Source organism: Vicia villosa, unplaced genomic scaffold, assembly GCF_029867415.1.
Source record: "Vicia villosa cultivar HV-30 ecotype Madison, WI unplaced genomic scaffold, Vvil1.0 ctg.000011F_1_1, whole genome shotgun sequence".
Taxonomy (NCBI): Eukaryota; Viridiplantae; Streptophyta; class Magnoliopsida; order Fabales; family Fabaceae; genus Vicia; species Vicia villosa.
In genome coordinates, this window is record NW_026704941.1 from 705,162 (window position 1) to 732,494 (window position 27,333).

The 27,333-nt window shown below is 33.7% G+C and overlaps 2 protein-coding genes across 2 annotated transcripts; one reads left to right on the forward strand and one right to left on the reverse strand.

The window, feature by feature from the left end:
- Nucleotides 1-10,948: 10,948 nt before the first annotated feature.
- Nucleotides 10,949-13,396, reverse strand: LOC131621841 (uncharacterized). The gene is made up of 2 exons (XM_058892882.1): nt 13,137-13,396; nt 10,949-11,207 (listed from the first exon to the last, which is right to left on the reverse strand). The coding sequence occupies exons 1-2, from the start codon at nt 13,302-13,304 to the stop codon at nt 11,157-11,159; spliced, it is 219 nt and encodes a 72-aa protein (XP_058748865.1). The 5' UTR covers nt 13,305-13,396; the 3' UTR covers nt 10,949-11,156.
- A 1,718-nt stretch (nt 13,397-15,114) lies between these two features.
- Nucleotides 15,115-17,067, forward strand: LOC131621794 (uncharacterized). Its single transcript, XM_058892834.1, has 3 exons — nt 15,115-16,023; nt 16,122-16,792; nt 16,866-17,067. Exons 1-3 carry the CDS (start codon nt 15,115-15,117, stop codon nt 17,065-17,067), a joined length of 1,782 nt encoding a protein of 593 aa, XP_058748817.1.
- Nucleotides 17,068-27,333: the final 10,266 nt, after the last annotated feature.

Below are 27,333 nucleotides of genomic sequence, written 5' to 3' on the forward strand. Positions count from 1 at the left end.
GAGGCGATGACCCACTCGATATGGTGAGCTTGATTCTTGAAGAAGGACGCTTAAAAAACGAAAGCCAAGGTTCTTCAGACGAAGCTGGGACTGATTAAATTTCTAATGTTGCTAACTAAATTCCTTAAAAGATCCTTGAAAACATTGCATCTGCATTCATAACATTGCATAGCAGGTTTCTATGAACAGGATACTCATCTTCTCGCTGTTTATTTCAGCTAAGAAAATGAATCCTCTCGAGCAATCAATCAAGGATCTGCAAGCACAGAATGCTGAATTCCAAGCCCTTATCTTGAATTTGTCTAAAGGGCAAGAAGAGCTGAAGACACTCCTTACTAAGAAGGAGAAGAAGACCAAGAAACCCGTGGGTGTTTTCAACATGGGAAGAAGATTCCGAGGCCCTCTCAAAAAGGCCAAAGAAGTCGAGATCCCAGAAGAGACTGAACAAAATGACGGTGATAGTGGCAAGACCGATCAAAAGAGCAATGATGGTTCTACCAAGCAAGACGAAGAAGAGGAAGAGTACTACTATGAGGAAGAGTATCCGGAGGATAAGTACAGGCAGTTGGAGGAACGAATGAAGGCTGTGGAAACCCAAAAGGTACCAGGGCTAGACTTTGAGGAACTAGGGCTCATCTCAGGAGTCGTGATCCCTCCAAAGTTCAAGACTCCGACCTTTGCAAAGTATGATGGAGTCTCTTGTCCTAAGCTGCACTTGAAATCATATGTGAGGAAGATTCAACCTCATACTGATGATAAGAAGTTATGGATCCACCTTTTCCAAGAGAGTTTATCTGGAACTCAACTCGAATGGTACTATCAACTGGAAAGTACCAACATTCGTTCCTGGGAAGATTTGGTTGTTGCTTTCTACCAGCAATACCAGTACAATGCTGACCTCGCACCAACTCGCATGCAACTACAAAGCATGTCTATGGGACCCGAGGAAAGTTTCAAGGAGTATGCTCAAAAATGGAGAGATCTAGCTGGAAGAGTGAAACCCTCCTTGACTGACAGAGAATTGGTCGATATGTTCATGAACACACTGACTGGTCCTTTCTACAGCCATTTACTTGGAAGCTCCTCGTCTGGTTTCACCGACCTCATACTGACTGGAGAACGGGTTGAAAGTGGTATCTGAAGCGGAAAAATTCAGGTGGCTATTTCTTCTGGTACTATTAAAAAGCCATACAATGGGAAGAATGAATCCAACACCGTTGGAGCAGTCATGGTCTCTGATCAAGCGCCAACGCAACAACAACGCAAGCAGAATGCACCCAAAAGACAATTCACCAAGATCAACATGACTTTGGCCGAAGTGTTACCAAGGTTGCTGAAGGAAGGGCTGATTGCATTGAAGGATCCTCCTCTGAAGCCTAATACTTCATCTCATCAATATAATCCCAATGCAAGATGTGCTTATCACTCAGACAGTATTGGACATGACACAAATGATTGCTGGCCATTGAAGAACAAAATCCAAGACATGATTGATGCTGGTGAAATTGAGTTTGATCCTCCTAAGACTCATGTGCCCAATCATGACAAGACTGCTTAACCTCTATAAGGAGGACTTTTAGATCATTAGTTTTTTACTCGCATTCGCAATTTCCATTATGTTTGTTTAAACATTTGAATTATGCTAGACATTATTTATTTTAAATAATCATCATCAATGCATTGCTTCTGTTTGTCTTGAATTATTTCTTCTCTTATTAATACAATAAAATTTCGTTTTACCTTGTTTACCTTTATGATATTCAACTCTTGTTAAAACGGTGAGTCTTTCGAGGGAGGATGACGAAAACGATACCGCAACCTCATACAGTATGCTTTTGAACGGACCATGTTGATGATGTACAGGCAATGTTTCAATCCCTAAATAGTGGAGATATAAGGATGTTAATCCCTCGTCAACCCCGTTTGAGCCGAAGAAGTAGAAGTTTCTTTCTCGCACAAATTAAACCCTTAATCATAACCTGGGGCAGGGTAGTTACTCAGTTAACTCGATTGTATTAGTTGTTGTTTACATAAATAATGATGGGTTCCCCGCAACCATTAAGTCAGACAGTCAATGTCCACCAAAAAAAAAAGAAAGAAAAGATGTTCAGTCAAAACCTATGAAGGAGACTTATCAAAAATCAAAAACATCCCGCTGACTGTAATCTCAAAATAAACAGTTCAGGCAAAAGTTAGGGATAACGAAGTCAAAAAGGAGGTTGCTAAAAAACCTCAATAAAAGAAAACATTTCAAAGGAGGTCACTACAAATCCTCGACAGAAAGAAAGTATTACCAGAAAGGATGACTGTCTGTCCAAATAAAATTTCCGGTGCTCTAACCATCATCAAATTTCAACATCACGACTTCAAAACTCTGCTAGAACTTAAATGCAAAGTTAACTGGGCATATGATCGAAGAACATCACGAAGATGGGGATGGGAACAAATAAACTTTGAGCCTTTATCCTTTGTTTCTTAAACCGTTAACCAAGCCACGTTACAAACCTTGAAAGTCCTAATTGAAGCATGGTTAGTTCAAAAGCATAATGTTGCTAAAAAGGTATCCTGACTTCTTAAGATCTGCCATAAATGCTGAGTTGATACCCTGTTTTTACAAACATCACGTTTTTATAAACATCGCGCTTTTACATCCCCTGTTTTTTGTGTTTTTCAAAAAAAACTCAAGACAAACATGTGCATTGCATCTCATGAATTCATTATTAAACATATTCTGCTACATAATTTCAAATGTTAGCAACAGAAAGAATTGGCACAGGGTACAACTAATGACTAAAAGTTATCCCGATAGACAAAACCACTTCAGAACAATGTCTCTTATAGTTTATCCAGTCAATCTGGGGCAATCAAGTCAAGATTCTAAGAATCTCTCAAAAATACCAAACAATCAGAGGCATGCGCTCAAGTGGAGCTGAAGCTACTTCCCGTTCAGTTAGGGGCATCATACTAAGTACTAGAGGCATGTCACCCATAGTGCACATCTCATAAAGTCCTCGCGAGGCGAATCTTTCCGAAGTCCCTACTAGCAGACGCAAATCTATGCAAGTCCAGTTTGACATCCAGGAATGGTAGTTACTATAATACTAGGGGCAACTTTCAAGACACCCATGTCTCCCCATAGAGCCGGGTTCACAAGATCATATCCCCACAGAGTACTCATTAAGAAGAGATCTTCAAATGCTCTCGTCCCGACAAAGACATGGCTCCCCAACAGAGTTTACATCTTCGACACTGCCAATTCCCCGACGCTTTGCTCTTCTCAAACAGGGTTATTCATCTCTCTTATCCCCAGTCAGGGTACATCAAGACGAATCATTCAAATCGTTTCCATCCCCAGCTACACATCTTCAAAACAAGATCAAATATCCAAGTCACAATGATACAGAGATTTATTTTCTCAAAACACTCCAAACAGCATCAGTCATACATCATATTCATACATTGCATACATTACTATATAATACATGCATCATGACATTGCGTATTTCTAACGTTGTTTCAGGTTCCGCCTCGACAAGCATTCTCTATCAAATATGGTCTAATGTATGACTCGTTCCGGTATTTTCAATCAGACATGGTCTAATGTATGACCCGTTCTGATATTCTCAATCAGATATGGCCTAATGTATGGCTCGTTCTGATATTCCTCTTCAGATATGGTCTAATGAATGATTCGTTCTGACATCCTTCATCAGATATGGTCTAATGTATGGCTCGTTCTGATGTTCTCCTTCAGATATGGTTTAATGAATAACTCGTTCTGATGTCCTGCTTCCAAATATGGTCTAATGAATGACTCGTTCTGACACTCTCTACCGGATATAGTCTAATGTATGGCTCGTTCTGATGTCCTGCTTCAAGATATGGTCTAATGAATGACTCGTTCTGACACTCTCTACCGGATATAGTCTAATGTATGGCTCATTCTGATGTCCTGCTTCCAGATATGGTCTAATGAATGACTCGTTCTGACACTCTCTACCGGATATAGTCTAATGTATGGCTCATTCTGATGTCTTGCTTCCAGATATGGTCTAATGAATGACTCGTTCTGACACTCTCTACCGGATATAGTCTAATGTATGGCTCGTTCTGACATGCTCCTTCAGATATAGTCTAATGAACGACTCATTCTCTCAAATGAAGTATATTTTATGGTTCACTCTTCAAATGTAGTCTAATGTACGACTCTTTCCGACATCTCCTTCAGATTCCAACAAACACTTATCAATGCTTCAAGCTCGGATATAGTCTAATGTACGACTCATTCTGACTTTCATATTAAGTCCCTACATCATCAAGGGCAAATTTCTCAGTATTCTAGTGTTCAATCTCCTTCAACCTTCAGATTCCGACTGGCACCCGAGCCAATCTACATCCCCAGGTTTAAGAAAATTGAACAGGGGCAGCTGTCATACCCCAAAATTTGCCCATTACATTTCATGATAATTGAGCTCAGCAATGAAGGTTAGAACTAGGGTTTGATATTTTCTCTAGGATAATCAAATTCTGAGGCCCCAAATAGGCACCATGGCCTCTCATATGCCTCAAAGGACCCTCATGACAAATTTCAAGCCTTGATCCACATGATTGCTCATTCAAACGCCCCAACGATCAACAGTCGACTATCTTTGACCTAGAAGTCAATAATGGTCAAAGTACAGTCAAAACTCCCGATTTTTGGGCAACATCAACATTTTTATGTTATATTCATCATTTGATCAAAATTTGATCATGATTCATCAGGAAAAAGGTCCAAAATCATCAAAGGAAGAGGTTACTAAATTAGGGTTTTAAAGGGAAAGTTAACTGAACTTTGACCGATCATAACTCTCACATGGTTCACCAAAAATTGCCCAACCAAAGCCTATTCTCAAGGAAATTTCATGTTCTACAACTTTGATGTTGGGTCTAAAGTCAAGAAATGCACCAGTTGGATGATACAAGCTAATACATTATAGGTCCTTCTGAAAGTCAACAAAAAGACGTTTTTTCTCAAAGGATGGTAAATAAACATGGTAAGTTCAATGAAGGTGAAACCAAAAGTATCTTTTAGAAGACTCTTTGAGGTTTCTAAAATGCACAAAAACGCCTTCATGTGATAAAAAATGAGGGAGATATGATTGGTACAAGGTGGGCGATTTTCAAGAAATGGCATAAAAACCTAAGAGAAGAACTTTGCATTTTTTAGTAATGGGCCAATATTTTCATGGTATCCACGAAATTTCAAGCTCATTAAAAGTCCATATGTCATTGGATATTTTATTTGGTTTTTTTACATTTATATTTGGATTTATTCATTTTAATTCAATATAAATCAAAATTAAATCAAATTAAATCCTACAAAATATGCCATGGAATATTCCTTTCATCCAAATCAAATCCAACTCCATCCAAGGGCCATTGAATCGTGGAAAAGATGCAAGAATTAGAATTGGACTTAAAAAAGAAAGTTTTGCATAAAAAATCAAATCAAATTATTTGTAATCAAAGTCAATTGATTCTTTCCAAATTCTTCTCAACCCTAATGTGCTACTATATATTCATAAGTTTGCAGCCTCATGAGAAGAAAAAAAAACCTAGCCTTTGGAGCGCCTCCAAAAGTCCAAAAAATCTCACAAAAGTTCAATTTTCGTTTGATATTTGGAGTCCTTTCCACGTCCAACCAATCATCCCAGGTTGCTCACCAGGCACCAAATAACAGGTAAGAACCCTAGAAACACTCCCATGCTACTTATACACGCATATCTCATCACTTACAAAATTTACATATTTGTTTGATTTCGTTTTGCTTATATGACGATATTTTAATATGTTTTGATGTTTCCTTTGAGTTTATGATGGATAACAGAAGGCATTTGAACCCTCAAACGGAAGCTTAAACGCGCATATGGTGATTCACCATTACTAGGGCTTCTTACTTTCTTCCTTCGAATCTCCATGTGTAGGTGTTTTCGATCGAAACCAATCATGTTTTTGAACTCAGAAGAGCTTGTTTATATGATCTGGGTGCCTTTAAATCTTGTTCGAATTGTATTGGTATGTTTTCCATGGTTGCAGGTTGAATAAAAGAAAAAACAACGAAATCCGCAGGTAATGTTGTAGGTAAAATCGCAAGGATTTCCGCAGGTACTGACAAAGATGATGATGACCAGTGTTCGTGGTCTCCTCGTTCCACGCGTGCGCAGGCTTTTGGTCAGTCAAACCGTTGACTGCTTCTCTCCAAACGTGATTGGTCCAGCGAAGTTAGTGGGTCAGCGTTTGACTCATTCTGTTTCGTTCTTTTTTTTTATTTATTAATAACCAGCGCTTTATTTTCAACAAATCAAGCGCAGCACAGATGGCAAGGGAGAATCGCTTGTGAACGTAGAAACATGGGATCGATTCCCAGCTGTGGCATTCTTCCAATTTTTTTTCATTTTATTTCTTTTTTCCACTAATTATCCTTTTTTTTTCTTAATTAAATAATTCAATAATTAGTACACTTAGGTTAATCAACTAGTATAATTTAATTAATTAAATCAAATAATTAGGATTAGCGAATAATTTACTTTATTTTATCTAATTAACTTAATTAGTTTAAAGGAATTAACTTAAACAAATTAATTTTAGTAATTATTCAAGAATTAGTAAAACACCAATATTTTGTTTCTTTAGTAAAATTCAGCCAAAATTAATTTAATTAGGTGTTGATTTAGAATTAGGATAAGATTAAGTTAAAATTAGTAGCTATTTTAGATCCGTATCTCATTTATTTTTTCAAAGACTAAATCTTACTTCCTCCCGATTTCTTTTCTCATCTCAAAATCACTTGTATGACGCGTGTTTGTTTATGCCTTTATTTGAGTATTAGAATGTATATAGGTAAAAAATGTAAAAAATTATAGTGGACCTCTTTACTTTCCCGCATTTTTAATTTTCGTATTTTTATTATCATATATATTGTGTTAGATGTATGTTTAGGATTGTATGATTAAAATTAAAATCAATCGCTAGCTAACTAAAAATTCAAGATAAATAAATAATCGAATATAACACACTTGCACTCACTCACCCTTAGGGTACGCCCCTCTCGGTCGCCTTACGATTATATGGTTTGTCCCTCGAATGTAGAGGTATCTTAGCAAAACGATGACCCTCGAATAAAATCATCATAAAAGATCATAGTCCCACGATGTCCCTTAAGGTTGCTTTCGGTAAATGATCTCGTCCCTCGAAGAATGATGATAGTCCCGCTAAAATGCTAAGGTTCCTCTACTTGTTGCCTTCAACGACCATACGATGACCCTTCGATGTCCCGAACACGTCCAATATAACAAGGATTTCCTACTTCTATATAGTATGGATAATCCTGGGAATCGTAAAAAGCATAGAAAAAGACCAGTTAATTATGGTAGTTCTCGTAACCTGCCTAGCTCAATAAAAAAACATCTTTTCAAAAACTTTTTCAAAGGCGAAGGCTACGCATTTACGCTAAAGTCCTTACGTCCCTCTTCAATTCAAAACAAACAAAACATGAGCTAAGCAAGTTAAGAGCCCGTAGAAAACTACGGATGAAAAGGGTGCTTGCACCTTCCCTTTTCATAACTTACCCCCCGAGCCCGTTTCTTTTAAAAAAGGGTCTTTTTCTGTACTTTTTACCCTTCCTAACATTGGACAAAATAAAAGTCGGTGGCGACTCATGCTCACCGCAACATTGTTGCTTTTAAAATAAAAGTCAGTTCACCGAGTTACACCCATCAAGTCAGTCATTGATCAGTGTGTCTGCATTTCTCATACATGTTAGGCGTGCTTGTAAACAGTACGCAACATCATTACTTTTTTCTACCCACTACTATTATAAATTAGGGGCTCCTATGGTTGAGTTTACACACAGATACACAAACTCCAAATACCAAACAATCACACAAACACAACCATGCCTCGCCGGACAACCATTAGGCTTGATGGATGTCACCGGACAACAGAGTTGCCGCCCCGGAGATCAACATGGCGTGCCGAACCTGAACCAGAGTATCGCAGAAGGACCGGACATGTCATATTCTCACCCCTCAAACCTCCCATGCCGGTTATGTTTTGGAATATCTCTTCCGTCGAGCAACTCAAGAGGACTCTCATGAGATTTTTAGAGGGGGGGTACGAAGCCGGCGAACAGATAAGAAGCATCAAGAGGCTTAAAACAAGGGCCGATGCTGTGACTGGAGCAACGATAACTTTCTGGGATAACGTGGAATACGACATTGATGTCATTCAAATGATGCATGGACCTAATGACATTGTTTTAACCGTGGTGATTTCTTAGATGTTTTAGTTTATCTTTTTCTGTTGGTTATTTTCTATGTACCTTTTAATTAATGAATGAACTTCTGTTTTCCTTGAACGCTCGAGTTAGCTGATTCACTGATCTTATCTGTTGCAATTTAATATATATATATTTTTTTTAATACTTTAAAATAAAAACAATTTTATAAATAAATAACAAAATTAAAAAAAATAGTATAGTAACAATTAAAAAAACAAAAAAAAACAAAAAAATAAAAAGAAAAGAAAAGACACATAGGCGCCACCCCAGGTGGCTTGGAAGAAGAAAATGGTCATTGAAGCCACCCTGGGTGGCGCATAGGTTATAGAAAAATGGGCATTGGCGCCACCAGAGGTGGCTCCTATGTGGAGACCATCTCTGAAACCTAGTCATATACGTAATTTTGCCGAAAACATGATTTTTTGTGTAAATTATTTATTAAACATGGTTATTTGAATTTTTTTTTCATCGTTTGTATGTGTATCCTCTTTTATATGTATGTATGGTCCTCTAAATCCTATAGTTTTGTACCATGTTTGTCTTTGCAAGAGAAATTTTGAAGACTTTTTTTTTTCCGGTAACAGAGAGGGCATAAGCCCAAGAAGCAGAAGAACTTCACACAAACGATTCTAGCGGTCGGAAGACTCTAACATCCTCATCCAAAATGTTTAGCAAAAATTTAGGAGTTGATTCAAAGATGTTAATTTCCTGCCTAGAATTACAACCAAAATTAACTAATCTATTCGCACATCAATTTGCCTCTCTATAGACGTGACACACACTAACATTCACAAACTCTTCCATTAATCTCCGGATATGAGATATAATCGCCAAGCTTTCCCGGACATTAGAATTCCCTTTGTCAATTGCATGGACCACCGATAAGGAATCTAAATTGATTTCAATGTTTTGGACTCCTAAAGAAATAGGAAGCTTAATTCCTTCAAACAACCCCCATAATTCAGTCATAAAACTACTGCACCTGCCAAGAAACTTGGCAAAACCTCCCAACCATCTGCCGTTATCATCTCTAAGCAACCCTCACATCCATCTATCGTGTCCTCTTTACAATCTTCGTCGGCATTCAACTTAGCCCAATTATTATTAGGACGAGACCAAGCAATCCATTTAGTAACCTTTTCTGATCCCATGATATTGTTGTTCAATTTGGAAGCTTCATAATCTTTTGTTTTCTGGAAAATATAACCTGTTAGCGCACTCGGTCAAACAAAATCTTCGACATGCTCCTGTTTGGTACGCCAAGTTCGTAAGAAGTAACACCCCATAGCCCAGAAGCAATTCCAATCAACACCCTCCCTAGTCTTGACATTAATATTAGCATTGAACCACCCATCAAGATTTATTTGATAAAATCTACCTGCTATCTTCGCAGACATGCCCACACACTCTAAAGTCTGCAGTGCCCATTCCTTTGTTTACTTTGGCTATAATTAGTTAACAACTTGTTATGCTTCAGCAGCCACAAGAAGCTTCAAACATGTTCTGAAACATTGAGCTTCCAAATATTCATCCAATCTCGATCAATATCTTGGATAGCCACACCATCAGTCAAGGCTTTGTACATGTCTTTGATTGAGAAATCGCCTGCACCATCTCCAGCAATGACAAGTTTGTCCTCATTATTAACTTCATTAGGAGGAATAATAGCTTGAAGCTTATTCAGTAAATACTGCGGCATCCAATTTCGCAAATTGTTCCAATTCCAGTTACAATTTTCATCCACCAGGTCTTTCACCTTAGCACCAGACATGCATTCCGGAATGGATATATCATAGTCCTGAATACACTCACCAGGGATCAACCAACTATTAGTAATCACATCAATGATATTGCCATCACCAATGCCGCAAAACCGGTCTCAAGCATCTGCTTCATAATCTTACAGATGACCCTCCATAATCTAGAGTACACGCTTTTACAACTTGGCTGCTCATGGATCTTAATGTCACCATACAAACCTTTCATAACAAGACACCACAGATCACTAGCAATATTAACCAATTTCCAACTCAACTTCATCAAGCATACTTTGCCATATGAACCAATCTCCAAATTAGATCTTGTCAGAAAAAATCTATGAAACAATTGTTAAATTACTTATTAGATGCATATGCCATATGGTATATGGTATATGAAACCATTGTGGCGACCCTGATCCATGCAATATTAAGAAAAATCATATAGTCAATCATTAGAGTTTATGCTAGAATTTACATATAACATAAACAAGTAAATGTAAAATTTAAAGCCAACTAACAATAAGAGTGTATTTATAAATTTGTGACAACTTTTGTTCCACAACATTTTAATGAAAAGGAATGTCAAGAACATCTCTTTATCCATTGTCCTCTAACACAACAGGTTTGGTTCTTATTCCCACTTCAAATCCATCTTTTCAGGCCTAACATTGTCCTCTAACATCTTCTTGTAACATTTTCTTGTTTTTTATAGAATAAAAATCAAAGTTAATGAGTTATACACCAAAAACATACAATGAAAGTTACTGCAAGGAATATAATAGACTGTGAATAACACCATTAGCTTTTTTTTCACCTAGCAAATACAATCTAATAGTTGTTAATGTAATATTTTCTCAACCTCATGCTGGTTTTTCAAATATATTATTGATTTTGAACGACAGTAACAATTTAACATCACAGAAATATCAATAAGACAGCCAAACATGGAGTGGTTTGATAGAACCAAACTACATAAACAAACAGCCCTTGGCAAGTTAAGAAAAAAAACACATGTTGTTAGCCTCATTAAGGTCTAACTTTCATAACCCCTGATTATTACAAAACATCTTCCATACTTAAGGCTTGAACTTCCTGTATGGTCTGCCGTTATCTTCATCTTGCATATGCTGTAATCATTAAAAAAATCATATCTAAGTGCAAAGAGAATCAAGATGGTTTGAAAACTATAGAACATTATTTAACAATTAACAATACATTGCTTTTAAAGTTTGAATTGGACCTAACTCAAATTTTACAAAACTAACTTGTAAGATAAGGATTGTCCCCAATTATAAAACTATGAATGGGTCTTAATGTCTTATCTTGTCTAATATATATCTCTCTCTTAACTTACACCCATACGCTAAGGACTAGACATATGTAACATGACTCAAGTGGCCAGATAGCATGTGACTCAACGAATCTTGTATAGGTTTTGATACCGTCGTAGAATTTGGGTTGAGTCAATTTCAACCCTTACAAAATAGGCTTGTAATGAGATGTTTGCCATATCGCATCTAATGTGGGAATCTTAACAATTCAGCAGCAATGAGACCAAGAATGGAGCAATTCAAGGTCTAAGTTTGAGAACTCAGTAGCATTAATAAACAATTATCATCTAGAAGCTTTGCAGTCATCCATGATCAAAAATCTCAAACTTAAACTTCACAATTAAGAAATTGCAACCAATAATTCAACCAAACATATAAATTACTGCTTGCAAGCACCTCCAAACAACCATGCGCGTTTTGTTTATATAAAAACTCAAACACTAACTATTCCCCAAAGTTAAAAAAAATCCAACTATAACCAAAATCAAATTATATAATTCAATGCATTAACAATAACAAACACCGACTCAATCACATCTAGAAGCTTGAGCAGAACATACAACCTCAATCTCTACTAATATGTCACCCCTCCCAGTGGTGCTAGCATTGGCTATAAATGCAGCAAGGATAAACCATTCATTTACCCTAAAACATGTAAATCAAACTACCCATAAAAGGAATAAGCAAATAGCTTTAGACATAAACCACACAAACTAGTCTCCCACAATTTGTGAGACCTTGTGCATAAAAGTTGGCTAAAAAAAGACCATAATGTCACTTGGCTATCTCTGACCCTCCTTTAAAGTTTAAACTTCCTAAATATCCTGTTTAAAAAAATGACACTTATTATTTTCTCGTTGCTTCAAAAAATGACACTAAGTTTTAGACTTTTTTGTTGCAAATTCGGTGTCTTAAATAATTAATGTCTTCAGAAGACATCCTCATTCAGAAAAAAATTCTATTTATTGTGCCCCTTTTTGAAGGTAATATAAGCAAGACTTGAGACTAATTCACCTATGAAGAATGAGTCAGTGACAAGTATGAACATCCAGGAAATTTATTGTAAAGGATATCAGCAATTTAAAACCTTTTTATATAAATATATAGAATGATTGAAAATTAAAAATGTAGAATGCCATGAAATGGTTTTGAATAATTTGTGTTAATGCAACACTGAAATTAGAGATTGTAGAAGTTGCATTCAATGCAAAACTTATGATGATGACTTTGATAAATATATTTTTCAGGAACAGCATTGTCGATGTCGGATGGCGGAAAGCCAAAATCCCGCCATAACGGCCGCTTTGTGGCGCCGCTATTGCGGATTATAACTAGGTTTATAAACAACTCTGTGTAGTCATCTATGACCTAACATCTCAAACTTCAACTTCACAATTCAGATACTGTAACCAATTATTCAAGCAAGCATATAAAAAACAACTGTCTACATGTATCTTCAAACAACTTCAATCTCAACTGAAAACCTAAAAAACTAAAATAAAATCCCTAAATTCTGAAATGAGGGTAAATCATACAACCTCAATCTCAACTACTGAAAACCTAAAAAACTAAAATAAAATCCCTAAATCCTGAATTGATGAAAACCTAAAAAACTAAAATAAAATCCCTAAATTCTGAAATGATGAAAACCTAAGAAACTGAAAGAAAATCCCTAAATTGAGAATAGAGATTGAAAGCAAGAAGATGGATGAGAATGGATCTTACGAATTCCTTGACGATGCCTTTGTAGACGAGTACGGGAACAGCGAGACCGAAGATACCAACAAGAAGGAGGTTACGGCGAGTCCAACGGAAATTGTGTTCGAGATTCTCTCTAACAGCGCCCCATTCTTCGATGTATTTGTTCTTGTTTGCTTCCATTCCTCCACCCATTTTTTCTTCTTCTTCCTTCCTTCCTTCACCGAAGATCTATCTTTCTTTCTCTCTTCCCTTTCTCTCACACTAATATTTGTCACTCTCAATTAAAAAATTAAAAGAAAATACAAGAGAGGTATTGATGTAAAATTATGTAAAGAGAAAAACAAAATTTTATAACGTTTTTCTTATCCCCCTATTTAGCATTTTTTTGATTTTAGTCCCCCCACTTTTAAAACCACCATTTTAGTCCCTATTTTAAGTTTTCAAATTAATTTTGGTCCCTCAATCCATTTGGCGCATAATTTTAATGACGTGGCGTGTTTTAAGTTTATGTGGCAACGCCAGGTCATTTACATATTAATTAAATTAATTTTTTTATTTCATATTTTATTTAAAATTTTCATTAATTATTTTAATATGTTATTTCATATTTTTACATTTTAGAAATAATAGAAATGAAGGTTAACTAAAACCACAACGTGATTGTTTCACCATTCCATCATCAATCTGAAACAAAACAAAATGAAAGCGAAACCCACGAAGAGAAGACGAAGTGAACGGTAATACGAAGTGAATCAGTGAGACGAAGACGAAGACGAAGTGAACGGTAATACGAAGTGAACCAGTGAACCCTAAGCTGCGACGAAGACGAAGAAATGTTGACACCAAGATTCGTCTCCAGGTAACTATCGGTGAAATTATTGTTTGATTTCTTTATATGTGGTCCCAAATTGTTGTTTGGTTTGATGTTTCTTTGTTTGTGGTCCCTAAATTTTGTGGTCCCTTGATTGTGTTGGATGTTTAGGGTTTGCTTTTTTTATGACGTGGTCCCAGAATCTGATTTCTGTATGCTGTGGTCCCAACTTCTGATTTGTTTATGTTGTTTGGTTCATAAAGTATTAAACGTGTTGCATAATCTGATTTGTTTATGACGTGGTCCCAACTTCTGATTTGTTTATGTTGTTTGGTTCATAAAGTGTTAAACTTGTATTGTGAATTTGTCGTGTTCTGTTGCAGGCCTTTCGAAAATCAATTGGTGAGACTCCGAATACATCATCGGGGATGTTTTGTCGACAATCCAGTGAAGTTATATGTTGGTGAGCTTGTTACTGAGACGGATTGGGACTGGGATGTGGACTACCTGTCCTATATGCAAGTCGAAGATTTGATCAAAGCTGAGGGGTATCTTAACATAAAGTGTCTGTGGTACTGGAATCCAAACTTTTCATTTTCTCGTGGACTTAGGCCGTTGAACAATGATAGCGACGTGTTAAGGTTTGTGGAAGACGTTAGAGGATATAAAGTTGTTGACATCTACGTTGAGCACAAGGTTGAAGAAGTTAGTATTGATGATGTTATTTTTGAGGAGGAAGTAAACGAGGAGGTTGAGGTTAATAATGAGGAGGCTGTAAATCCTGAGCAAAATGTGGAGGTGGAGGAAAATGGGGATAGTGAGGAGGCTGCAAATCCAGAGAAAAATGTGGAGGTGGAGGTAAATGTAAATGAAGAGGAAAATGTGGAGGTGGAGGAAAATGTGGATCATGAAGAAGATTTAAATGAAGAGGAAAATATGGATAATGAAGAGGATGTAAATGAAGAGGAAAATGTGGATAATGAAGAGGATGTAAATGAAGAGGAAAATGTGGGGGCTGCAAATGAAGATGAAGGTAGTGAATCTGATCCCAATTATCGAATGAGCAGTGAGGAAGATGAGGAATATGAGAAAGATGATGAAGCTATTTTTGATGAGTTGGATTTAGGTACTGATGCTGGATTTGATTAGACGACAATTCCCCCTACGGTTCCAACACAAAACCCTTCAAGGATGGATGTCACTTCTGATAATGACAGTTGTGATTCAGACGTGCTTCGTACTCCACCGGATAGTGATGTCGAAGATGTGATAAAGGAGTATCCAACTTTTAAGAAATGTACAAAATTTGAATTAGGGATGATGTTCAAGGATAAAGATCAAATCAAAGATGCCATCAAGGAGTTTGCAATGGAGAAAAACAAGAGTCTGGTGATCAAGAAAAATGACAAGAGTAGAGTTGTTGTCAAATGTATTAAAGGATGTCCATTTCATATTAGGTTTAGTAAGAGGTCTACCAACCAATTTTGGCAAGTTGTTAGCTTCGTTGATCAATATACTTGTCATAGGACAGCCAAGAATAGACAAGCGACAACACAATGGTTAGCTCGCAAATTTGTTGATACTTTAAGGCACACTCCTGAAATGAAAAGTAAAGGCCTGGTTGCAGAAGGTCTTCAAAGGTGGGGGGTAAAGTTGTCAAGCCATCAAGCATATAGAGCCAAGAGGAAGGGAATAGAATTGATTCAAGGTGCTGGTCGCGAACAGTTTAACCATCTAAGGAGTTATGCTGAGGAGTTGTTAAGGTCGAATCCAAACTCTATTGTTATCATTAAGTGTGTAGATTCAGCTGCAGGTCCTGTATTTGAAAGAATATACGTATGCTTAGAAGCATGTAAGGCAGCGTTTGCAACTACGTGTAGGCCTTTAATTGGATTGGATGCCTGTTTTCTAAAAGGGGAATATGGAGGTCAGTTAATAGGTGCTGTTGGTAAGGATGGAAATAACAAGATTTATCCAATTGCTTATGCCGTCGTTGAAGCTGAAACGAAGGACTCTTGGCAATGGTTCCTGAAGTTATTACTTGATGACTTAAATTCCGTGCAACAAATGGATTATGGGTTTATATCTGATCAACAGAAGGTATGTTATATAATTGTTATGTAATTGTTATGTAATTATTATCTAATTGTTATGTAATTGATATCTAATTGTTATGTAATTGTTATCTTGTTGTCCAGGGTTTGGTACCAGCTATTCTAGAGACAAGCCAACAGGTTGAACATCGGCTGTGTGTTAAACACTTGTATGGCAATTGGAGGAAGAAATATCCTGGGATAATAATGAAGGAAGCGCTATGGAGGGCAGCTCGGGCCACAACAGTACCTGGATGGAAAAGATCAATGAATCACATGAAAGAGCTCAATCCTAAAGCTTGGAAAGACATGATGGATGTGCCTGCAGCAAGTTGGAGTAGGTCTTACTTCAAGACAAACACACAATGCGATTTGCAAGTCAACAACATGTGCGAAGCTTTTAATCGAGCAATATTGGAGTATAGGGACAAGCCGATCATTTCATTGCTAGAAGGAATTAAACATTACATAACAGTTAGAATTTCTACTCAAAAGGAGAAATCAGGTAGATGCAAAGGTGTAATCAGTCCTAACATTCAAAAAGTGTTGGAAAGAACAAAGAGGGAGGCTGAAGGCTGGATTGCGACATGGCATGCAGATGATGACTTTGCTATATTTGGGGTTTCAAACGGTGTCGAGACATATCCTATTAATTTGTTGCAAAAGAAGTGTGGCTGTAGGAGATGGGACTTAACCGGAATCCCATGTTGTCATGCTATCTCATGCATATGGTTTGCCAAGAAAAAACCCGATGAATTTGTTTCACCATCCTATAGGTAACATGTTCTTCCGTTATGCTATACCATAGTATGTTCTAACATGTTCTGATGTATTATTTTTTGTGTATAGGAAATCTACTGTGTTGGCTACCTATAGCCATATTGTTATGCCAACCAATGGCCCTCAACTAGAAGTCTACAAACTGTCAAGTGCAAGAAATGTGGTTGCTTTGGCCATAACAAACAAACGTGTAAAGGGAAGAGAGCTGCGGAGAGAGAGATTCCTAAAGGTGGAAACAAAAAAGCAAAAAAAGGTGTTGACAAGTCTTTGAAAGTGGGTGCACAAACAATTATCGAAGGAGGGTCACAAGCTCCACCACCAACACAAGAATAACTATGCTACTGTGTTATTTTGGTCTCTTTTGTGGTTATTTTGGTCTTTTGACACAATCTTAATATGTAGCTATGCAGCTGTGTTATTTTGGTCTTTTGACATAATCTTTTTATGTGGCAATGTTGTTGTTTATTTTGACAGAATCTTATTTTGGTCTGTTATCTATCTATGCTTTTATAAAGCAATGTTGTTATAGTGCAATTCTGATATAGCAATTGTGATATTCTATTGTGCTATGCTGTTATAAAGCAAGCATGTTATAGTGCAATGCTGTTATGGTTATAAAGCAAGCATGTTATAGTGCGATGTTGTTATAGTGCAATTCTGTTATAGTGCAATGTTGTTATCTATCTATTGTGCTATTGTGCAATTCTGTGATGAATTATAAGTTTGTAACTAAGAGAATTCAGTTTGGCCATGCATCCAAACAGCAAGACAGCATTGAGAAACATGTAATGGCTGTTCATGAATACAAATTAAAAACATGTAATGGTTGTTCATTAATACGGATTTTAATGTAGTGTCATGTATACACATATATAAAGCAATGTGATATGTCACAAAGAACACATACGTTTAAAACATGTAGTGTCATGTATACACATATGGATTTTAATGTGAATTGATTTTAATGTAGTGTCATGTATACACATATCTAAAGCAATGTGATATGTCACAAAGAACACATACGTTTAAAACATGTAGTGTCATGTATACACATATGGATTTTAATGTGAATAATTTGCTAAGGATACACATATCAAAAGCAATGTGAATACTGTCAAATAATATCAGAAGCAATGTCAATACTATCAATACACTATCTCAGGTTAACACACAGGTGATATCAAAAGCAATGTCAATACTGTCAAATGCAATACACTAAACATAAAGAATTCATTTGTTAAATACTGTCAAAAGCAATGTCAAAACAGGTTAACACACAACCACTTGATTTCATTAAAGAGACAAAACAGGTTACAACCATTTGATTTCATTAAAGAGACAAAGTAGATTACAACCATTTACAACCATTGGAGTATCTCATTTGAGTACATATGTTGCAATCAATACAAATACAACTAGTATTACAAACACCATACAAAAACCAACAAAATAAGACATAAACTTAATCTTCATATGGAGCAAATCTTCCCTATTCTTGGTGTCCCTAAATAAGTCCACAAGTTCGTCGTTCTTGTTTTTCAAACTTCTAATCACATATTTTGCTCGGTTGCTCATGTCTTCGTCATACCATTGAAAGTAGTTGCAACCTTTTTTCTTCATCACCTTGTAATTACCACGGCCATGAAATATTTTTCCTGGATTCTCGTAAGTCCACGAAGTCATCAATGGAGATTCAAGGCCACAACAACATCTACCACCTCTTCTTCTAGCACCGAATAAATTTGATGAGGCAAAAGAGAAATTTGTTTCTGACATTTTTTGGTGTAATAAGAAACGGTTAGGAAATAGAGAAGAAGATGTTGAATAAAGAGAAGAAGATGTTGGATTTAAAGAATGGTGAAGAGGGCTAGAAGTTTGGAGATTGGGGTGGAAGACAGCGGCTGGTAGCTACTCTGAAACGTGAAAGAGGTGTTTAGGGTTTCATGAGAAATATATAGTTCAATATAAAATGTTAAATTAAATGACATTATTTTAATTAATGAAAATTTTAAATAAAATATGAAATAAAAAAATTAATTTAATTAATATGTAAATGACCCGGCGTTGCCACATAAGCTTAAAACACGCCACGTCATTAAAATTATGCACCAAATGGATTGAGGGACCAAAATTAATCTGAAAACTTAAAATAGGGACTAAAATGGTGGTTTTGAAAGTGGGGGGACTAAAATAAAAAAAAATGCTAAATAGGGGGACCAAAGTTGCATTTAAGCCTAAATTGTATATGATAAATGATGAAATTTTTAAAGCTCGTGTGATAAAATAAAATAAGTACTACCTCCGGTCCCATTTATAAGAAAAGATTCTCTTTTTAGATACATTGAATAAATAATGTATCTGAATTTTAGCCTTTGCCCCTTAGAAAACAGAATCTTCATTGCTTGCTTAGGTGGTATGGATAAGTTGCAAAAATCCCAATTAATTGATTTGCAAAACCTATGATTCAAACCCAAGTCTTAATGCATATGGGGTGATCCTCCAACCATTGAACCATTCACGTTTTTTTGTACAATCATCGCGTTTCCTTGTATATGTTATTTATCATATAGTTTATTGATTATATAGTTTATTTTGATTGTCTATATTATATAGTTTTATATTATTAATATATTACTTTATTTATTTGTTTTATTTATTTATTTATTATATAGTTTTATTTATTAATAACTAAATTAAATATAATTATTATTATTTAAGTTATTAATATATAATAATTATTATTACTATTTATATTATTATTTAAATATTATATATATATGTATATGTATATGTATATTATAATATATGTTTTTAAATGTAATTAAATATATAAATGGTACGCTTTTATTAATAATAAATAAATAATAAATGTAATTAAATAAATATTACTTTATTTATTACTTTATTGTTAATATTTATATATTACTTTATTTATTTACATTATTTATTTATTATTCATATTATTTATTTATTTATTTATTATTAATATTATTAATATGTTTATTTATATTTATATAAAATTTAAATTTATAAACATATATAAATGTAATTATATAAAATTAATTAAATAAATATTATTTAATTACATTTGTAATAAATTTATTTATATATAATATTTAAATAATAATGTAAATAGTAATAATTATTATTATATATTAATAACGTAAATAATAATTATTATTATTAATGTTTTTGTTTAATATTATTATAATAATATTAATAATAAATAAATATTAATAATAAATAAATATTAATAAAAACGTACCATTAAATAAATATATTTAATTTAGTTATTAATAAATAAAACTATATAATAAATAAATAAAAAAACAAATAAATAAAGTAATATATTAATAATATAAAACTATATAATATATACAATCATTGATAAAATAAACTATATAATCAATAAATTATATGATAAATAAGTAAAATAATATATTAAGAATATAAACTATAACATATACCAGGAAACGCGATGATTGTACAAGAAAACGTGAATGGTGCAATGGTTGGAGGTTCCCCCTATATGCATTATGACCTGGGTTTGAACTCCAGGTTTTGCAAATCAATTAATTGGGATTTTTGCAACCTATCCACGCCACCTAAGCAAGCAATGAAGATTCAGTGCCACCTCAACAGATTCAGCGCCATCTCAACACGCCCAGTCAGCCAAACAGGTGATAGGGGGTGTCTAAAAACAGAATCTTGTTTTCTAAGGGGCAAAGGCTAAATTTTTTTTTAATAAGGGGGAAAACCAAAACTCGCTACTTTGGCAGGGGGTGAAATGTATTTAACCCTTATATTAATAATTTAAAATTTATCGTATGATTTGGCGCTTAACAAGATCTTGATTAGTTGAGATCATCATCCCTTTTTCTCTAAAAAAGATTCAAAATATAAACCAACAAACTTAAAAAAAATAAAATAAAGAGATTAAAGGTAATGTACTATTAGTGTAAACTGATTTTACACTATCATCTAATAGAATTATAACATTTAGTCATGTCAAACTAATATTTTAAAATTTAAAATGTGACTAGGCAGAATACACGTTCATAATTGGTTGACAGTGTATAAATACTTTACATTGATGTAGCATACTATTTTTTTCTCAAAACTAAATGTGTAACGTATAAAATTTCAATAAATATGTACCTACTCCCTCCGTTTTTTATTATAAGTCGTTTTGGAAGAAAAAATTTGTAGTTAAATATAAGTCGCTTTACAATTCCAATGAATAATCAATGTTATTTTTCCTATTATATTCTTAAATATTTATTATTCTCTTTGTTTTCAATTATATAAATTTATCTTTCACATGTCATTAATGAAGGATAATTTTGTAAAAACCTTCGTAATTTCTCATTTTAATACAACAATTATTATTTTTCTTAATCTGTGTGAAAAGTCTAAAACGACTTACAATAAAAAAACGGAGGGAGTAAAATATTGATTTAAAATATCAGTACAAATTTAATATCTCAAAAATACCAATGAAGACAACCAAATATCATTCAAATTTGCATCATCATAGGTTATTGGTCCTCACAAGTATCTATGTTTAACATCACTCTAAGAAATGAGGTTGAAGGTTTGGTTCCTTCTCACGTTGTCTCGTCATTCATATTTGCTCACTCATACATCTTTAGGTGATTATATTTCCAAACTACTTGAATTTCAATGGCAGCTAAAGGTTTATATTTGAGTTTTACTTCAATTTGGTTCCTTTTGATCTTGATAAAACAAGGTTTTAAGGATTAGCATTTGATTACATTTTACTCTTCTCTTTTATCCACTTTTCTGAGTTTTTGTTTTAAGACAGGTCATTCGTCTTTGGACCACAAAACACTTGGATCTCAACATGTTCATACTCGAGGACAAAATTTCAGCCATTATCATTTTTTGGGAACTTGTTTTCATTTAACCATCCCCAAGTTTGACATTTCCGGAAGAGCATAAAAAAAGAGTTTGAAGTTAAAGTTGAATCAGTACAAGATTATTATCATTTGGACTCAAGTCATCAAGGATAACAAGGTTAATTCCCAAGTGCTTGATCTCAAACTTTACAATGCTACAACCCTAGATACAAGTCATAAACCTAAAAGTAACAAGAACTCCTAACAAGAAGAGTATAGAAAACTTTTGAATCTTGGAGCATGGCACAAAGGCTCGTTTGGCACCAATTTGGCGTCCTCGAAGAGTTGCGGTTGTGAGTAAGCTTGAGTTTGAATAACCATGCCTTTTTTATACTTTGAATCCAAGTATAAATATCCAGAAAATTGAAGCATCAAACACAAAGTAGTATACCTCTAAATGGCTCCTGAAAGGCCTAGAGTCATGTTTTTCATACTGTACCCAAAGCTTGAATTAAGAACCTGTCAAGACAGCCATAAAGGGTGGTTAGAAGTAGTTGACAATATAAGTCAGCACCAAGCCATTACATTTGAAGTAAGATGAACAGAAAGGATGATTGAATTTATTGAGAATTTGTATCAAGAAGCTAAATGTCAAGAAGGAATAGCATTGAAAAAGAGACAAAATTTGATACAAGAATGAGAGGACTTATCTTTACAGAGTGAATGTTCTTCACTTCTTCTAATGCCCTGTTCTTGATTCATTCATTAAGGACCTGCCATAAGAAAAGTCATGTCATTTTTTATGTCAAGTGAAAACCAAAGAAAACCTGCCTCAGTAAAATTCAAAAATAGAGTTCCTAGAAAATAGAAAATTTATGGCCCGTTTGTTTTGACTTTTTTAAAAAATAATTTTTAGTGTTAAATAATTTTGTAAAATTTTAAAAAAAAAAGAAATTTATAATAACTTCAAATAAAAATTTTGTTTGAGTAGCTATTCTTAAAATTTGATTTTAGGTATTGTATCTATTTATGGATATAAAAATTTTAAAAAACCACTTAATTTTGAAGCTATTTCAAATAGATTTTCCTAAAAAATATTTTTGAAATATAACTTTTTGAAAAAATTGCAATTTTGATTAAGTTTTGATCTTCAATAATGTATGTTTATGTTATAAGATATCAAAATTAGTGTTTATTTTAAAAAAGACGAATAAAAAAATTTTGTAATATTTTGAAAAATAATTTTGAAAAATCTATTCTCAAAAATAAAATAAAAAATCATTTTTTTAAAGCTGAAACAAACGAGTCCTTAATCCTCCCAATAAAATTTTTCAATCAACTCACTATTTCTCTCACCATAATTCACATTAGAAATCCGGAAAAATAAATAGGAAGTTTTCACTCTAACTGGACACAGTCCACCTCATGAACTCAAGGCATGAATTCAAACTTTTGCCAAAATCATCAAAAAGCAAATTTTTGACGAAAATTTCTTTACCCACCTCCCTATGGGGGTCGCCCCCAGCGAAAACTCCATTTTACCCCGCTTCGGAAATGCATTTCCGAAATATTTTTTTTTCTAAATTTTTCCAGACTTCGGAAGTGCATTTCGAAAAAATCTCAAAAATTGGGATTTTGACTAATTCGGAGATGCATCTCCGAAACAACAAAAAAAATCTAAAAAAATCCCAAAAATAAATTTTAGGATATTAATTAATTCACATATCATAAATTTGATATAATTTATGAGTAATGAATAATAATAATAATTATATATTTTGATATAATTTATGAGTTATGAATAATAGTTATTATATATTTCTATCCTGATTCATATTTTAAAATTTAAAATAATTTTAATTAAAAAAATTAAAATAATTTCACTTACAAAATAAGTTATAATTTTTTACTTATATATTTATAATAATTGTTATATATTTATAAAAAAAATTAAAAAAATGAGTGTTTTAATTTATATATTTATATTATAACTATAATAATTATTATATATTTATAAAAATTATTATATATTTATATATTTATATATTTATATAATAATTATAAAAATTAAAAAAATGAGTGTTTTAATTTATAATAATTATTATATATTTATATATTTATATAATAATTATTATATATTTATATATTATATATTTATATATTTCACTTACAAAATTAATAATTATAATTATATATTTATATGTTTCTATTCTGATTCATAATTAAAAATGAGTTATAATTTTTTATTTAGTTTAAAAAAAATAAAAAAAGATTTTGTCTTAATTTTATTTTATGAATAAATTTTATATTTAATTTTATATAATTCAAAATTTACTTATAAAATTAAGATGTTTTTGATTTATATAAGTTAGTAAAATAATTTTTAACTTTAAAATTGTTTAGGAAATTTTGATTCACCTTGATTTTATTGATTCACCTTCATTTTATTGATTCACTTTCATTTTATACCTATTAATCGTATTGATTCACCTTGATTTTAATTTTTTTTAATAATTATTGAATTCTTTCGGAAGTGTATATTCGAAACATTCCAAGACCAATTTGGTCTTGGAATATTTCGGATATGCATCTCCGAAAACACCCCCTCTCCCAAAAATGGGTGTTTTCAGAAATGCATCTCCGAAAACTCAAAAAAAGGGGTGTTTTCGGAAATGCATCTCCGAAAACACTTTTTTTCATGTTTTCGGAAGTGCATTTCCGAAAACACCTTTTTTTTTCAATAAAAGTACGTTTTCGGAAATGTATTTCCGAAATAAGAGGTATTTTGGTAAATTCGCCAGAGGTGACTAAGAAGGTTAGGAGGTGGGTAAAGAAATTCTCATTTTTGACATCGAAGAGTAAATTTTTGGTATCTCTTTTTTGTCGATATTGCAAATTCTTTGTTTTTTTACAAAATTCCGATATTCATTTACCGGAAATTTCAAAATTTCCAGTGAAATTTATCGGAGATTTTAAAAATTCAGGTAATTTTACAAAATTCATTACCCTGTCTGGAAAATTTTGCGAACTTCCGATAAAAAACCAATACCAGAAATTCCAAATTTCGGGTGTGTGCTAGATATTTTTTTAAAACCTAAAATTTTCATATACTGGATATTTCAAAATTCTGGTATTAATTTTAACTGCTACTACTTACTGGAAATTTGAAATATCCGGTATCGAAAATTTTAAATTTCCGGTATGTAGCATCAGACACGGTAAATAGGTAAATCCAACAAAATTTCTTATATTTATAAGAAATTTGCGGTAGGGTACCAAAAATTTCAAAAATGGCAAGATAAATTCTCATTGATTTAGAGTTAGAAACTCTTTGAAATTCGGTTGGGAGGACTTATCTTTACTGAGTGAATAGCATTGAAAAAGAGACCAAATTTGAAAAGAGACAAAATTTGATACAAGAATGGGAGGACTTATCTTTACTGAGTGAATGTTCTTAATCTTCTAATGCCCTGTTCTTGATTCATTCATTAAGGACCTGCCATAAGAAAAATCATGTTATTTTTTATGTCAAGTGAAAACCAAAGAAAACCTGCATCAGTAAAATTCAAAAATAGAGTTTCTAGAAAATAGAAAACTTATGGCCCGTTTGTTTTAGCTTTTTTTTAAAATAATTTTTATAGTGTTAAATAATTTTGTGAGAAAATTTTTAAAATTTTTTTTTTTGTAAAAACTTCAAATGAAAATTTTCTTTGAATAGCTATTCTTAAAATGTGATTTTAGGTATTTCATCTATTTATGGATATTAAAATTCTAAAAAACCACTTAATTCTGAGATTTTTTTTTTTGAATAACCAATTTTTTTAAAAAAAATTCAGAAATAACCAACATTTCAAATTAATTACACAAATAGCCATTTTTTTTGCTAAATATACACGTTGTCGCCGGGGTGGGTGGCGACAACACTTACCTTTCAAAGTAGTCGCCAGGTCCATTGGCGAAGATGCACAAAAACTGGGTGTTGTCGCCACCCGCTGGCGATAACACCTCCCTTATATATTTTTTTTCAAATTTTTTTACCTATTATTTTTTACTATTTTGTGCATTATAGTTATTGACTTTAATTTGTTAGTTAGAAAAATAATATAAATAAAAAACAAGTAATTTAAAATAAAAAAGTACAATTATATTAGTCATAATAATAAAAAAATACAATTACATTAATAAGAAGAATAAAATTTCTAATGACTTAGCGCGGACCCTTGTAAGATCTGCATGCAGGATGTCTAATAACTCGTGTAGAAGGCTCACGAGTTGGTAGTGCTCCCATATTCATACGACGCCCCCCTCTATTTGGTAGTGTGCGGACCCTTTATGTTATTATTTGATAGGTTTCTATTTCCCGAAGGCACGGGGAATAGTGTAAATTTTATGTATTTGTCTTTGCTTGAGGACATTGATGAAATCAAGACGTATAGTTGGGGTTTTGCGGTGTTGGCTTACCTCTACAGCTCCTTGTGCAAAAATGCAAAAAATGATAGTTGTACATTTTATGGATGTGCATTCTTGCTTCAAGCATGGGAATGATGGAGAATGCCAGTATTAGCCCCTCAAAACCCACACATATACATATTCCCTTACGCGTCACGGTAATTTAATCATCTTATTTCATTTAGTGTATTTATTCTATTATTAATTGTAACTATATTGATTTCTATTTTTGGATGTGTTTAGGTTTAATGCAACTGGGTTGGATTACACCAAAACGCCTGTAAACAAAATAATTTTTTACCGCCAACTCTTGGATCGACTTCGACCCCAAGATGTAATACCACTAAAACTTTCCATTATCTAACTATATTTGTAAAATAAACCATCTTCTATAATTTGTAATTAATTTTTTTTCGTTGCAGTTTATTTGGAGACCGTACTTGGAATTGGGCCATGAACCCGACCCTGCAGAGGCGGCTGTTTGGACGGGAAAATCACCTATCATACGGTTCACCATTGTGGAGATGCACCAAAGTGACCGTGTGAAGCTCCAATTCGGCATGCATCAAAATATCCCTGACCCCCCTGAGTGTTTGGAACCTTGGCATCTGCAAAAGGTCAGCCAATAGTGGTACACAAAAAATTGGAAGTCATTCGCTAAAGAGCACCGTAAAATATGGGCTCGTCGTTCCACCACTGTCCTACATTTTCCTGTGGCGCCGACCGAAATGAAACCAACGGCTGAATATGTCGATTGGTACAGAATGGTCACAAATCCTAAAATGTTTGTGTCTGACCCTTTCTATTTGGCAGACCCGCGAGCACAACAACCGTATTTCCAACAACAACAACAACCACAAATTTTCCAACAACAACAACAACAACAACAAAATTTCCAACAACAACAACAACAACCACCACCAAATTTCCAACAACAACAACCACCACCACCAAATTTCCAACAAAATCAGCAATAACAATATTACCCACAACAACAACCACCAAATTACCAACAACAACCTATTTACCAACAAGAACAACAACAATTCCAACAATACCACCAACAACAACCATTTCAAACTCAACCACAAACTCAATCCCACCACCTACACTTCCAAGATCTCAATGTGGCGGGCTCTTCCAGATCACCGCCACTTACCCCCGACATAGGCATACATGAAGAATACCCACCATACAGCTCATTCGACCAACAAACATCACAATACTCC